The 15141-nt window shown below is 47.5% G+C and overlaps 1 protein-coding gene across 1 annotated transcript in view; it reads left to right on the top strand.

The window, feature by feature from the left end:
• The window catches only part of DGKB (diacylglycerol kinase beta), a 490262-nt gene that overhangs the window by 106643 nt on the left and 368478 nt on the right, over positions 1-15141 (top strand). The window contains exons 5-6 of the mRNA XM_044678847.1: positions 8498-8638; positions 13074-13123. Coding sequence (XP_044534782.1) covers positions 8498-8638; positions 13074-13123 — 191 coding nt within the window. The remainder of the gene's footprint in view (positions 1-8497; positions 8639-13073; positions 13124-15141) is intronic.

Genomic DNA, 15141 nt, shown 5'->3' with positions numbered 1-15141 from the left:
AATTTTCAACAAAATTAACAAAATCAACAACCAATTTGAAATATCAACACAAAATTCAAACAAAACCATCAAACACAACTCCTGTACTAATACAGAAACATTCTACTAAGTAATAAATGCAAATAAGTTTGGAAAAATACATTTTTAACTCAACATTGCATAAGTTCTACATCAAAATTCCAATAAGACATCAAACTCACTTATGCAAATTATACTTAAATGTTTGCAACTCAATTAGTATCAAATTCACAGAATTTACGTGTATACATATATACATATCACACATGCATCCAATATACATGTATTACATACATATCTACATATATGTACACACAATAGATACATACCAAGTGATGCATGTATATATCCTCTACATATTACACTATAATACAATTTACAATATACACACACTGTTTACACTTATTTGCACATCTATTTACATTATTTTTTGATATGTGATCTGTAGTATGTTATATGTTCTGCGTGTACTGCATTTTTGTTATGTTTGTTGTGTTTGCACCGTAATGTACATCAGGACCGTATCTTATCTTATCCTTTAATCTAATACTATTCCCTGTTACTAAACTATTCTAAACTATCCCTATGTTATTAGTGTATTAGTCTAACTAAATATTAACTAAATAACTATCTAATTTTGTTAGTAACTAACTATCCACGTGAAAGCAGGCAGGAAGGTGAGCGGGAGCCCCTGCCATTTCTGCTTCAGCAGGTGATGTGGTCAGAATGAGAGGCCAAAGCTCATGTGATCAGAGGAGTCGAGATAGGAGGGGATGAAGGGCTGGAGCTGGAGGGCTGCACCTTTTTACCAAAAGCTTGACTATAGAGAATTGATTTGAGGTCTCCTCTGTCTGCTGAAAGAGCCTAATAAGAAATTGTGCAAATGTTGCTTGCCTGTGAGCTTGTATGGGGGCAAAAGGGAGGAAACAAGCATTTATTCAATGCTTACGATAGACCAGGCACAGTGTGAGGTTATAATATTTACAAATATTATCTCATCTGATCCCTGTGAAAACTAGTAGGTAGGCACTATTATTATCTCCATTTTACAGTTTAGGAAACTGAGGCAAACAGCAGCTTGCCCAAGGTCACAGATTGAGACTGGATTTGAACTCATGTCTACCTGATTTGAGGTCCTGTGTTTTAGCCCCTGTTCCACCTAGCTAACTTTTGGTTTTCTCTGAATCTTTCATCCTTGTGGATTACAGGATGGGCTTCTTGGGGTCTCTGGTGGTTCAGGTTCATGACTTATCTTTTTTGTTCCTTCCTTCTCCCCTCTGCCTCTCTTGGCTCTCATTCATGATTGAGGAAGTCAGATACCGTCTGCTCCTGCCTCCCTGGGTTCAGTATTCGAAGCTTGCTTTCATTTTCACGTCCCATGAAAAGGGTCCTCAGGGGCTTTGGGGAACAAACATCTGTAGCAGCATTGAGGAAACCACTGAGAGGGCTCTGCATGAGCTGCCATGTTCTCCCTCCACTCCTTCAGAAGGCCTTTCCGAATGCCCGTTGTTTACAAGGCTTGCCTCAGATGGATGCTGGCGTTGCTGGGGAATAAGAATACCAATTAACGCCTGCATTGCAGTGGAGGCATCCAGAGTGAAATGAGAAAAACAAAAACCCACCCAGAGTCCATCCCTCAAAAAGGGAATCAACCAAGTCTGCTGTAGGCAAGCAGAGAGAGCCATGAGGAGAGTGAGCGTAGGGAAAGACGAGAAATCTCCACTCATGGACCAGCTTGCATGATGAATGCCACACGTTTGTGTGGCTCCCCCCTTCTCAGTTATCGAATAAGCTGAATAATTGTCTTCTTGGAACAATAGAAACTAATTATCATCAATTTTTACAAACATTATTCTAAGACTAGAGTTCTTTGACCTTTTTATTTCTCTCGTTGAATTATTATGGTTCAGAGTCCTTTAAAGCAGACTCATTTTCACATTATGGAGTTAAATAGGCCTTTTAGATTTAAATGTTGATGCTAAGGAAATTCTGTAATCCTCAACCAACGTGAGAGACATTTTTATCAGATAATTCAATTATATTTTATTATGATGAATCATCTGAAATTGGTGGGCATTATTTTCAGAAGTAATAATGGGAGGTGTGTGTGTGTGTGTGTGTGTGTGTGTGTGTGTGTGTGTGTGTGTCTAAAGGGAATAGCTTATTCCATAAACCTTCTCAAGAAGTGATTAAAAGACGATCCATTCTTTATCCCTGAGAATTGAGTAACAAGCGCATGAATTCCATAATCTCCAGCGTGTTGCTCCATATATGACAGTAGATGCCTTCATCTCCTCTCCTGTCACTCTCTTCTTAACCCCTTATACTCTGGCTTCTGCCCTCACCACGCCACAGAAATGGTTCTCTCCAAAGTGATGAATGATTTTTTTAATTGCCAAGTGGAATGGCTTTTTCTAAGTTCTCATTCTTCTTGATTTCTCTGCAATCTTGGACACTATAGTATGGACATTCTTCTCAATTCTAGTGCCTTCCCTCTGTTAATTACTTTCTCTTTATTCTCTGTGTGGCTTGTTTGCTTGTTTCCACTCCAGTTGGATTGGCAGCTTCTCGAGGGCAGGGGTCCCAGTGTTTAATGCCTGGCACTTGGTAGGAGATGAACAAGTGTTTTTTGATAGATTTACTAAATTTTTAAAAAAAATTATATTTTGAGAATGTGTAATATATGTCTGGAAAAGGCGCTTTGATCTCATTTTTATCATTGTCTTCTACAATACTGATATTTTAAGTGGATGGATAAAATGTTGCCAAATCATGCATTCTGAGAGTATTATTTTCTGGGTGAGGACAGAGTCCTAGGCTGGAAGGAGGACAAAAGGTAGCCATTGGCCCTCTGTAGGTCATTTCCAGGCAGTGCTGAAGAGGGTCAGGGTATCTTCATGGCCTCTTGTCTTACAGGATCTCAGAGTTTGGGGAGACTTCAGGGAGTATAATCTAGTCCAGTCTTATTTCTTCTTCAATTCAACATACCTGGCAAGTGGGCATCCAGCCTCTAAGGCTCCCCCCTCTCTTCCTTTCTCTCTCTCTCTGTCTCTCTCCCTCCCCCTCTTCCTCTTCCTCTCTCTCTCCCCTCTCCCCCCTCTCTTTTTCCTTTTTCTCTCTCATACATACATGTATACATACATACATATACATTGCTAGGAAGATTTTCTTTTCATTAAGCCTGAAACACTTTTCCTAGTTCTGGGCTCTGAAGTCAAGAAGAACAAGCGTGGCTCCTCCTCTCTCACATGACTGTTTTTAAGGGAGCCTCTCGTTCCCCCCCAGGACTTCGATTGTCTGTGGATACGGGCTCTTCGATGGCCCTGCCCTCCATCAAAGTCAAGCTCATCTGCCCGGTCAAGCCAGCCCATCAAGCTGTTATTAAATGTTCGCCGTGTGCCAGACGCTGGGCTAAACACCAGAGATGGATAGGAAAGCAAAATGAACGAACAAAACAGTCCCTAGTCCCAAGGAGCTCGGTCTGAAGCAAAGCCTCTGCACTCACAAGACTTGGGAGAGTCTCGGGCAGAAGGCACGCAGAGGGAGGGGATGAGCGTGGGGAAGGGGAGATTTTCGCTTGGGGCTTGAAGGAAGCCAGAGGGCAGAGAGGAAGAGAGCAGAGTTTCCAGGTGTGGAGGACACCCATGAAAATGGCCACTCAGGAGATGGCATGTGGCGGTTCAGGAACAGCCAAGAGCCCATTGTTGCTGGCTTACAGACTCTTTGGAGCAAAGTTTAATGTAGAATGTGAATTAATAATCTTAAAGAAGGTTTGGAAAGGGTACAGCAGCTGGAGCAAATACTGCATTAGACTAATGGAAATGGCTGAGCATTTCTTTATCCCTTTTGGAAGAGAAAAAAGCACCCACCTCGGCGTCTCTTTCCTGAGACCTTTGCTCGCTTAAGAAAGGGCGCCCCGACCGAGCTGCCTGTTTTAGGCACTCGTTACCGAAGTGGCTTTGGGGGTTTTGTTTTTCTCACGCTGCTGTGATGGCTGATGACTCCCCCCCCCACACACACACACATTCCTCCACTTCTTGCCTTGTTATTCTAGAGGGCTTTTGTCCATCAACTTTCAGTGAGTTTCTCTAAACATTTTAAACTGCTTTCAGAAGAAGGCTTAGCTAGAATGACTGAAGCCTGGTGGAAACAGTGAGAAGAGAGCTCTCGGTGACGGGCAGCATTTTAATGATGGGAAACATTTTCAAAGTACTGCAGAAGACTAGTACGAAATGTTTCCCATGATGTGGCTGATGAGGCTGAGCCAGGAGTAGCGGCATGGATGAGCCTCCCAGTAACCCTGCTATGTGGGCGCCTCGAGGCACAAATGGTGCCCTGGGCTCTCAAGGGCCGGGCATGGGGGCTGGTGGCTCCTACCAATATGGGAAGCTTTCAGGACAGATTTTGTTCCCTTTCTCACTCCTTAGTGTTCGTTGTGTAGGGAGCAGACAGGTTACATCTAGAGAGTATTGTTCCCTCGGAGGTGCCCAGCGAGGCATGGCTTTCTCCACAAAGACTGTTTTCCAAGGCCCAGAGAGAGAGAGAGAGAGAGAAAGCAAACAGCATACAAGGATGAAATCATAGCTCGCTGAAGGCTTTCTCTGCCTATACATAGCCATGTGTATGTCTGCAAGGTCATGGAGACATCAAAATGTACTCATGCAGGCCCAGTGGAGACTCCTTCTACCCACACACCTCGAGATGTGTTTGAGGCCCATATGGAATAAGTGACTTATTCAGGGTCAATCTTCTAGGAAGTACCATCTGCTCCTCCTGCCTACCTCCTACCTGTCCTCACTCTTACCCCCATTCAGCCCTCCCAACTCTTATAATTTCTAGGAGCTCAAAACAAAGAGCATATAGCAAAACCTCCTTCTCAGCCTATCAGGTTTTTTTTTCCCTTTTTTAATTTAGAATATTTTTCCATGGTTACATGATTCATGATCCTCCTCTCCCCCTGCTCTTCCCTCCCCCCTCCCAAAGCCAACAAGCACTTCCACGGGGTTATACGTGTGTGATTGTTCAAAACCTGTTTCCATGTTATTCATATCTACAGTAGAGCGAACCTTTAACATCAAAACCCCAGTCATAGCCCCATTCAACCACGTGATCGATCATGTTTTTCTTCTGCATTTCTGCTCCCACAGTTCTTTCTCAGGATGTGGATTCATTTTTTCTCCGGAGTCCCTCAGGACTGTCCTGGGTCATTGCATTGTTACTAGTAGCAAAGTCAGTTACATTCGATCGTGCTACAATATATCAGTACTCTGTGTACAACATTCTCCTGGTTCTGCTCCTTTCACTCTGCTTCACTTCCTGGAGATCTTTCCAGTTCACATGGAATTCCTCCAGTTCTTTATTCCTTTGAGCACAATAGTATTCCGTCACCAACTGATATCACAATTTATTCACCCATTCCCCAATCGATGGACACCCCCTCGTTTTCCAATTTTTTGCTTCCTCAAAAGGTGTAGCTATAAATATTTTTACAAGTATTTTCCCCTATTATCTCTTTGAGGTACAAACCCAGCAGTGATATGGCTGGATCAAAGGGCAATCATTCTTTTAAAATCCTTTGCACATAATTCCAAATTGCCCTCCAGAATGGTTGGATCAGCCTATCAATTTTAAAAAAATCTTTTCCTCTCACTTAGTTTGTAACTCTCGATCTGACTTCCAACCTTAGTTTTCAACTAAAATTGTTCTATTCATAGTTACCAGTGATCTCTTCATTGCCAAATCTAATGTCCTTTTTCTTGATTCTGATCCTCTTGACTTCTCTGTAGCTTTTGACCCCATTGATCACCACCTTCTCCTTTAAGTATCCAGGAAGTTGATCCAATTATTTTGCTAGATTTTCATAAAGATCTCTCTCTCTCTCTGTCTCTGTCTCTGTCTCTCTCTCTCACTTCACCTCTCTCTCTGTCTCTCTCTGTCTCTGTCTCTGTCTCTGTCTCTTTCTCTCTCTCTCTGTCTCTCTCAGTTCTCCTCCTGTTTTTCTTTGCTGAATCTCCATCCAGCCTGTTCACACTGGTTGTCTACCTAGTTTCTGTCCTTGATCTTCTCTTGTTACTCTCTATTATTTCCCTTGGTGATCTTATCAGGTCCCGTGGATTCAAATATTATCAGTATATAAATGATTTCCAGATTTATCTATCCAGGCCTAATCTTTCTTCTGATCTCTAACTCCCTATTGCACATTTCTAAATGGATGTCTTCTAGATAGCCTAAACGCTACATATCCAAAGCTGAACTCACATTTCCTTCTAAATTCTTCTCCTCCCTTCCCTGTTACTTTGGAGGTTACCACCATCATCCCTTGTTACAACCTCAGTTAATCCTTAACTCTTCTTGATCGCCTGCCGCCCAGGTCCCGTGAGCTGTCACATCCTGTTGATTCTTCTTTCCGATCAGCTCTCACCTGTGCCCTCCATGTTCCCTGGCTCTGCCACCATCCCAGGGCAGGCCCTTGTCACGCATGCCTCCATGACATTGCGGTATCCAGCTGGCTACTCTCCCTGCCTTAAGCTTCTCCTCAGGCCATTCTGTCCTCTACTCAACTGTTAAATTGGTCTTCCTAAAGCACCACCCTTGTCCTCCCACCCCAATTCAGTCAGCTCTGATGGCTCTGTAGTACTTCCAGGGTCACTGAAAACTCTTTCATCTGGCTTCTATAAAGCTCTCCAATTCTTGGCACCTCCCACCTTTTCAGTCTTCTTGAAGCTCCATTCCTCATGTTGTTTATGATCTGTGACATTGAATTACTTGTTCTTCCTTGAGTAAGGAGCCCCTCTTCTGACTTGGTGTCTTCATCGACTGTTCATCAGGTATGGAAGCTCTCCTTCATTTCCTCCTCTTTACTCACTTCCCTTTTCTGCTTCAAGTCGAGCAAAGCCCACCTTCCGCAAAAATCGTTCGCCATCCTCCTTAACCTTAGACATTCCCTCTTTCAATGATTTCAAGTTTAGCTCATCTCTAGGTTGATTGTACCTAGTTTGAAAAGCCACTCTTTTCCTTTTCTTTCTATCCCCTCCACTTGGCACAGTGCCTGGCTCACAGGAGGCACTCAACAAAGGGTGACCAACTGATTTCCAATAGTCCTCCCTGTACTCGAATTTATTTTGTCTATTTGCAAAACATAAGTCACGAGTGCAAAACTGAGTCAGGGTCTTGTGGTAGTCAACAAAGACAATATAAATGTCTGCTTTTTGGGCACCTTGATCATGAAATAATGGATACATGAATTGCTTTTGACAGCCTTCAGAATTTTTGTTCTTCAGCAAATATGCTCCTCTCTTACAAATGTTTAGAGATTTAAAAAATTATATAGTGCTTGAATATGTTATGTAAAGCACACAAACACATATTGGCTTGTTTTTGGTAGAGTCACTTCTGTTATTATCTTTTGATAATAAATATGCAATGCCTTCTGTCACGGGAGGCAAAGGCAGGCTTATATCCGAGAGAGGAATCTGTTCAAATGCTTCACTAGTCATTCATGCCCCTCTCTGTGGCGTTTCAGCCAATCATTGTGCATCTCTACTGGCTCCGTCCATTTCCCAGCTTGTTACCTCCCTTGACATGAATATTCTGGGGTTCCTTCTAGTATCATTGTAGAAGCTCCCTTTTTCTCATCTCGGCTTGTTATGTCGCATTTCTTAGGTAGACAATTGGAACATTTCACATTTTCCTTTGGGGGTTCTCCCCCCTCTTATCTCTTTTCTCTTCTAGATAATGTAGAAAAGTCTTTCGTTGATACTGAACTATTTCCTTCTCTGCCATGCTGCCTTCTTTTCTCCTCATTTCTTTTGGCTTTTGCTTTCACTGGGTGAACAGGCGGATCCACAATTCCTGCGATGATTTTGTTTTCTGAATTCGTGTCTTACTTTTTTTGATGTCGTCATCTTTAATTAGGCAACATGGGATTAAAGGTTCATGCTGTGTGTTTCTAGCCAGATTGCGTTCCTCAGTGCCTTTCTGCGGCCCTCCTCTGACTCTCTCAAGCTGGATTTGCTTTGGTGGCATTTGAAGACTCTTGTGGTTTCTCACGTGGCAGTGGTCCTTGCACATTCTTTTGTGGGCAAGTCTTGAGAAATATTTTCATTTTAGTTTTTAAATATTTTCTGTCAAGGCTCCGTGGGAGAATGTGTTATTCATTATGATTATCAGAGATAGCAGCTTTATTTGCCTTCCCAAGCCTGCTTTAGAATCCTTGGTCTGCTAGAAATGTTCATGGTGTTCAATTAGAAAAAACTCAGTTGCACAGCGTGTCAGGATCGCTTGCGATAAATGTGTTTGTTCACTTATAATCGAGTGAAGATTTCCACCGGCCTGCGGTTCTTTTTTATCCTTCCTCCAGTTTTGGTAGCCCCTCCGTGGAGTCTCCTGGGATAGGCGATCGAGGCTCTCTGAGTCATCTTGGGAATTTGGAAGCATTGCATAGAGAAAAAGTATTCAAAATCCAACCTTTGATTTCCAGGTCTGCGGATGAATAAAGGTGCCGTGACTCCCCCCCACACTTCTCCATCCAGTTTGCAGCTGCCCCAAGTCATCCAGCTGAAAGACATCGTCTGCTACTTGTCCTTGCTCGAACGTGGGAGACCTGAAGACAAACTAGAATGTAAGTGGCCCGTCTGTTTACTCTCCGGGGGCTGAGACTGGCCGTGGCCCTGGGGATGGAGGCAGGGGGGAGCCATCAGGCCTCGAGCCCCGGGCCCCTGGCGTGAGAGAAGAGTGTGAAGGGCCAGAGACCAGAGGGTGCCGCTTCCCAGGTGGCTGCTCGGCAGTGGGGCCCTGGGGCAGTGGTCGGTGTCCAGGGTCCCTTCTTCAGGGCCTCGCACCCCTCCCCACTTTTCCCAGAAAGCCGGGGGGCCTTGGGCCCAGCCATGGTTCCTGCAGCTTTTCTGGAGTGTCGGGAGAGCTCGTCACCGCTCTGGGAGCGGATAGTGTGATGACGAGGGGGCTGGACACAGAGCCAGTCGTTACCCACAAAGCCTGCTGGTGGTCACCTGTGCCCCCTGCGCAGGCCTGGCCCTGACCTCGGGGCGGCAGCTGGATGGACTAGAGTCCATGAAGCGGCCACTTCTGGACACGCCGGCTCTGACCGATGGGGAGAAGCGGCTGCAGCCTCCAGGCTGGAGCTGGGGAAGGCACGGCGGGGGGAAGGGGCCGGGAGCCCAGCAGCGTCTGGAGTGCGAGGACTTCTTCTCACCCTGCCAGCCAGCTTCCACCCTCGGAGTGCCGCCAGGCTGCCATGAGCCCTTCTCCCCTGCCAACAGCTTACCCCAGCGACACCACGTGGGTGCCAGGGTGCCAGGGGCCCTCTGCGGGCCTGCGGGGGATGGGGAAGGCTTTCTGTGGTGCCCCGAGGTCCGGGCCCTGGGCCTGGGAGGTCTATGGGCCGCTGCCCACACTGCCCCCACATCCGGCACTTCTAGAGACCTGCCAGGAGGGCCACAGAGAATCTGCTTGGCTGCTGCAGTGCAGGAGCGCCATCTGGTGGAGGATGTCAGTCAGTACAACACGGGGACCACATCTTTGGGGGAGAGAGCAGTGATGCCGAGGCTCAGAGGAGCCCCAACTCCCTTTAGAGCGCCGCCTCTCTGATCTGCTCCTCGAAGGCCGGCCGGGCTCTGGTGCCCTCCGGCTCGCTCACAGAAGAAGAGGAAGCACCGAAGGCCGCAGTCCGCAAGCTCGGGCCCTTCAGGAGGACTTTGAGGGTCTCCTTGTGTCCTCCAGCTGGGCCGGGAGAGAATGGAGGCTCCTGGGTGCACCGAAATCTGGTTCTGCCTCTCCGCCAGCTCAGAAGCGGCTCGCTGCTGGGTTAGGATGGCTCTGTGGTGGCCTCGTCCTCCCCTCTCATCCCGGGGAGCGGGTCTCTCCTCATCCTCCCGTCCGCCATCCCAGGAGGCTGGAGACCCTCCTGGGGACCCCTCAGGGGCTCCCTTTCCCCCTGGCTTCTGAAGGGCCACTTTAGCCAAGTGAGAACCTCCTCGCTGGATGGCAGCTTCTCTTCCTTGTGTGCATGTGATTGTTATCATCCTTCACGTGCTCTTACAGTCCGGAGGAGGAGGAGGAGGGCGGTGAGGGCCTCCTCTTCCTTCAGGCCTCCCGCTTTTCTTCTCCGCTCTCCCTCTTTCCCCAGGAGAGACACAGGGGGCAGCGGGACTGGCGCTGGCTCCAGAGGAAGTCCGATTTGTGGCCGGGCTCCTCGCGGACCCGGGCACCTGGCCCAGCTCCTGCCGCCGGGGCCTCCTCCCACTTGTGGCCCCGATGCGTGCGGGCAGCTCTTTGTCTCTGTATGTGCAAGCGTGTGCTCTGGCTCTCTGTACGTGTTCTACATGGCTACGCGGAGAGCTCTGAATGTGCATGAACGGCCCACCTGGGGCGGGGGGTGCTTTCTCTGTACGAACCTGCTCAGAGCCAAAGCTGGAGGATGTGGTGGGTGGAGCCGGGACACCCGAGTTCAAATCCTGCTTCATCCTGGGCTTTGTGGCCCTAAGTAAGTCATTTAACCCTGTTTTCCTCAGTTTCTTCATCTGTAAAATGAGCTGGAAAAGGACATGGCAAACTGTACTTATCTTTGCCAGCATCTTTGTCAAGAAAACTCTAAGAAGGATCATTAAGAGTTGGGTGAGACTGAATGACTGACTAACCACAACAAGAGGGGAGAGGAAGGATGAAGGTAAATCCTCCACTGAGCTGCCTTCCTGGGTATGAACAAAACCAAACGAATCCCACTTCGTGCCTGTGTTCTTAAAGGTTCGCTCAACTCGGGGACGCCCTGAAGCCGTGGCTGGGATTGAAGCCAGCAGGATGATGGGACCCATAATCACTTCTCACTGCAAAACTCCTCCTAGTGAAGATCTTTCCAGTTCAGAGAAAATCCAGTGTAGAGGAATGTAAACATCCCCGAACCTTAGAACCCTAAAAATAAATATCCTCTTTTTCCATTGGATGCGGTTGGCGTTTGCCAGCCTTCTCTAGTGGGCACCCCCAGACAGATGGCATTGCCTTGGAGGTACTGCTCCAGACCTGTGGCTTCTTTTGGCAGTTTCTTCAGGCTTTAGAGCTCCTCCGGCCACTGAGATAGAAGTAATAAGGGAGGGCTCCCAGCGACTATATAGTAAAGGCAAAACTCCATCCCAGATCACCTTCACTAACCACCAGGTTGCACTGTCTCTCTGGGTATCAGTCATAAAATGTGGAAAGTGCCCTGCATGGGTATGTGAGAAGACATCATAAGAATGAGTAATATCCTTCCAGGTCATGTAATTCTAGGAAGCCCCAGTTGTTTTCCTATTGAAGGAATATCTCTGATCCCACACGTGGTTTTTCCAAGTGGACCAAAACGACTTCAGTCTTTTTATATCCATTTTGGATCAGCATCTGTCTGCCTCTCCTTATCTCTGTCTTCCCGTCAATTGATCTGTCTGTTCCTTCTCCATTTAATATGCAAAACATCTTCCTACAGTCATGGCTTAATATAAAGTATTGTCAGTCCAGGGTGGAGCTCGCTTCTGCTGCCCTCCCCAGACAGCGGATCGCCTTCCTTAGACAAAGAATGAGGCCTCAGAAATCCTTAGCCTCCAAGTGATCGGCCCCAGACTAGCTCAGTCTTCACTGGATCCTGGAAGTTTCATGTAGGAAATTTTTGCTGAGAAACTTTCGAGTTTAACAATGATCTTGCAGGGGGAACATTCAGTGGCTGCATGATTTACATTTTAATCGCAGCCACGTACTTGTCTGTGACGGCAAGGAGTTGTTCTTAATTATTGATTTAATTAAAACAACTTTGGATGATGTTTTCCCCAAAGTAACAGACCTGAAAGAAACAAAATAAACAGCTTTGGAGAAGGTTTACCGAGTATTTGAAAGGGTTTTTTCTTCTTTTTGGGGGGTGTGTGTGTGGGGGGGAGGTTTCTCAATAAGAAAAGACAAGGTTAACTTTGGTATCAATTTAAACCAGTGATTCCCAGAGTGGGCGCCGCCGCCCCCTGGTGGGTGCTGCAGCAATCCAGAGGGGGCGGTGATGGCCGCAGGTGCATTTCTCTTTCCTATTAATTGCTATTAAAATTTAAAATAAATTAATTTCCAGGGCGCTAAGTCATATTTTTTCTGGAAAGGGGGCGGCAGGCCAAAAAAGTTTAGAAACCAGTCAGTAAAGCAGTGTGTTTGGGCCCGTAAGCTTACATCAGAGGCTCTTTGACAACGAAAGGTTTCCTTTTCCATTCAAACCTGCTAAGTGAAACCTTATCCAGTGACTGAAATATGGGGAAACAGAAGGGCTCCTCTTTGGTGCGCCATCGCTCTTTCCACTTTATGTTTTTGGATGATAGATGGGGAAATTGAAATGGAAAGAGGGAAAGAAACTCCCCAAGTCCGAGGTCTCCTAAGGCTCTAATGTGAGTGTCTCTGACTGCACGTTCCGTGTTCTCTGGACTGTGCCGACAAGAGCTGCTGACGTAGTTGTATCACACAGAGAGAGCCAGGAAAACCAGTCCTGTCTGGACACGTCCTCCCGCGTGACCCTGGGCGAGTCAATTCATTCCTCCGTGTTCTAGTTCGCAGGCTCTAAGTGCCCGAGAAGACGCTGCCCTCCCTTTCTTAAAGAACCTTCCCATCGATTGTCCGATTCCTGGATCGGCCTTGGGGTGCAGTCGGGAGACAGTCCTGTCCAGAGGGGCGACATACTTCATTTTGGTGTCTAGATCTCCCCCGTGTGCTCCGACAAAGTCCCCGCAGAGGAAAGGCAGGGTCTGGGCGCTCCTCGTGCTCGTGGCTCCTTGTCCAGGGCCGGCTGCCTTGTCCTTCCCTGCAGAGAGGCCGGGGACGCCTTCCTCGTCCTCTTGATTTCAGTCCCTCCTGAAGGGTTCCTCAGTGTCCTCTGCAGAACGCGGCAGCCGTCGGCTGACCCCCTGGTCGGAGAGGGGCTGGCGGGGCCCGTGCGACCAAGGCAGGCTGGGGTGGGGATCCAGGGCGCTCTGCCTGGAACTAAACAAGCCGTGGATGTGCCTGGAGTTGCCTAATCTCCTGCCTTTATCCTTTTCTTGTAGTCATGTTCCGCCTCTACGACACCGACGGCAACGGCTTCCTGGACAGTTCGGTGGGTGCAATTTTTTTCCTTCAATTTTTCTTTGATGGTTTCAAAATTCTTCTTTCGGGAGAGGATGGTTTTATCGGTGCAAATTAACTTCCCTGATTTCCATGTAAGCAAGCATGTGTTTCTGGGGTCAGAAATCTAAGAAAGCAGTTGTTGGAGTTGCCTGATTCATAAGAACTCGGAGCTCAAGACATGGGGGGCCTGCATGGGAGAGGGGTGGTCTGTCCATTAAGTCACATGAGGAGGAGGAGGAAAAAAGCACACAGTGCTCAGCCTTAGGGCAGCTCTGTGGCTCGGTGGGCAGAGAGGCCAGGCCTGGAGACGGGAGGTCCTGGGTTCAAATGTGGCCTCACCTACTTCCCAGCTGTGTGACTCTGGGCAAGTCACTTAATCCCAGTTGCCTAGCCCTTAGCACTCTTCTGTCTTAGAACCAATACATAGCATTGATTCTAAGATGGAAGGTAGGAATTTAAAAAGAAAAAGAAAAGAAATACTAATCCGGGGAAGGGAAGCTTCCCGTAGGATCCCAGGAGCATGGATTTACAACTGGCAGAGGACTTGGAGGCCGTCCTTTCCAATTCCTTCATTTAACAAAGGAGAAAATCAGCATAGTCAGGTGACTTTCCCAAGGTCACCCCGCTAGTCAGCATGGAGACAAGGTTCAGACTCAAGACCTGATTCCAAGTCCATTGAACTCTTCTTCCTGGGCCCCTCATGAATACATTCTCCCAATAGAAGTAGAGGAGAATGGTGGCTGAATGAGCCACTGCCTAGACCCGGCCTCTGCCCTAGAAGTGGGCTGCAAGTCTGTATTTGGGGTTTGCATTACCGCACAGGCAAGGAAGCTGCTATAAACAGACAAGGAAGCTCGCTTCTGGCGATCTTCCTATGAAGCCTGTTCTTAATAGTGGTCAGCGTATTTGAGCTTTGCTAAAATTGCCCCCAACTCCATGGAGGCGTCTCTTTGTCCTCTGAGTCTCCACTTGGTTGTTCAATGGAACCTTGATCTCACTTTGTTTTTCCCAAGACCACGACATTCTATCCACTCAAGCCCGTGAAAGACTGAAATGCTAATCAAATATGAAGTGTAGGATTATGGAAGTTTGGGAGGTCCAAGTCCACTTAAAAAATCAACATTGTGATCAATGGGACGTTGAGGGCAGAAAGCCTCCCCCACCCGAGCTGGCCTCGTCGCTCCGCGTCAATCCCCTCCACAGAGCGCAAATAGACTTTTACAGGCCATGAAATGAAGTTGGAGACGTTTTTATGTAAGGAAGGAGAAGCATAATGGCACATTAGTGATTCTGGAGAGAGATCAAAGCCATTAGAAAAGGAAAGAGAAGACCTTTGGCTCAGGGAAATGACCACAATTATGAATTGATTGTAATGGGTGAATTTGGGGATGTTTAAGTAGCAGCGATTTTTCCAGTGGCATCACTCTCGGGGTGCCGGAAGGGGAATCGTGGACTTTTACAACTCTGAAGGCCCACCTCCTCCTTCTGCAGATGGGGAAACTGAGGCGGAGGGCATGTGAACTTCTCAGGGGATGCCCACTTTTATTTATGGCAGAATGGCGACCAAGAGCTTCTGACTTGTTGCCAATAAGGTTTTCTTTTTCCCCTTGAAAATGTGTCTCAGAGACATCTCCAGGGCTCCTCCCTGTTGAGGTCCTGAGTGAATTCCTCGAGGCGCTTCGAAGTTATGAATTTGTCCAGGCTCTGGTTTTGTTCTTTGCCCATCCAGCACACTAACCCGGGGCCTGGGCCTGAGTCACCTCACAGGCCCCCTGAGGGCAGGGACCGGCCCTTACTGAAATATTGGGAAGCTGCCTGTAAGGCGGAGCTCTGTTCCTCCCAGCTGCTGTCACTGCTATGGGCGGTCTGTATCTTTAATGCAGGTGGCTTGGTGTCAGGCTGGGCAGGCCCAGGGCTCCAAGCTCCTCTCTGAGACTCTGACTTGTGGACGAGGTGCCCACCTGCACAGGAGGATGGAGCTTCCTCCTCCTCCTCCTCCTCCTCCTC

This window comes from Gracilinanus agilis, chromosome 5, assembly GCF_016433145.1.
Source record: "Gracilinanus agilis isolate LMUSP501 chromosome 5, AgileGrace, whole genome shotgun sequence".
In the NCBI taxonomy this organism is placed as follows: Eukaryota; Metazoa; Chordata; class Mammalia; order Didelphimorphia; family Didelphidae; genus Gracilinanus; species Gracilinanus agilis.
Note: the sequence above shows the minus strand (reverse complement) of the source record. Positions and strands in the feature narration are given on the sequence as shown.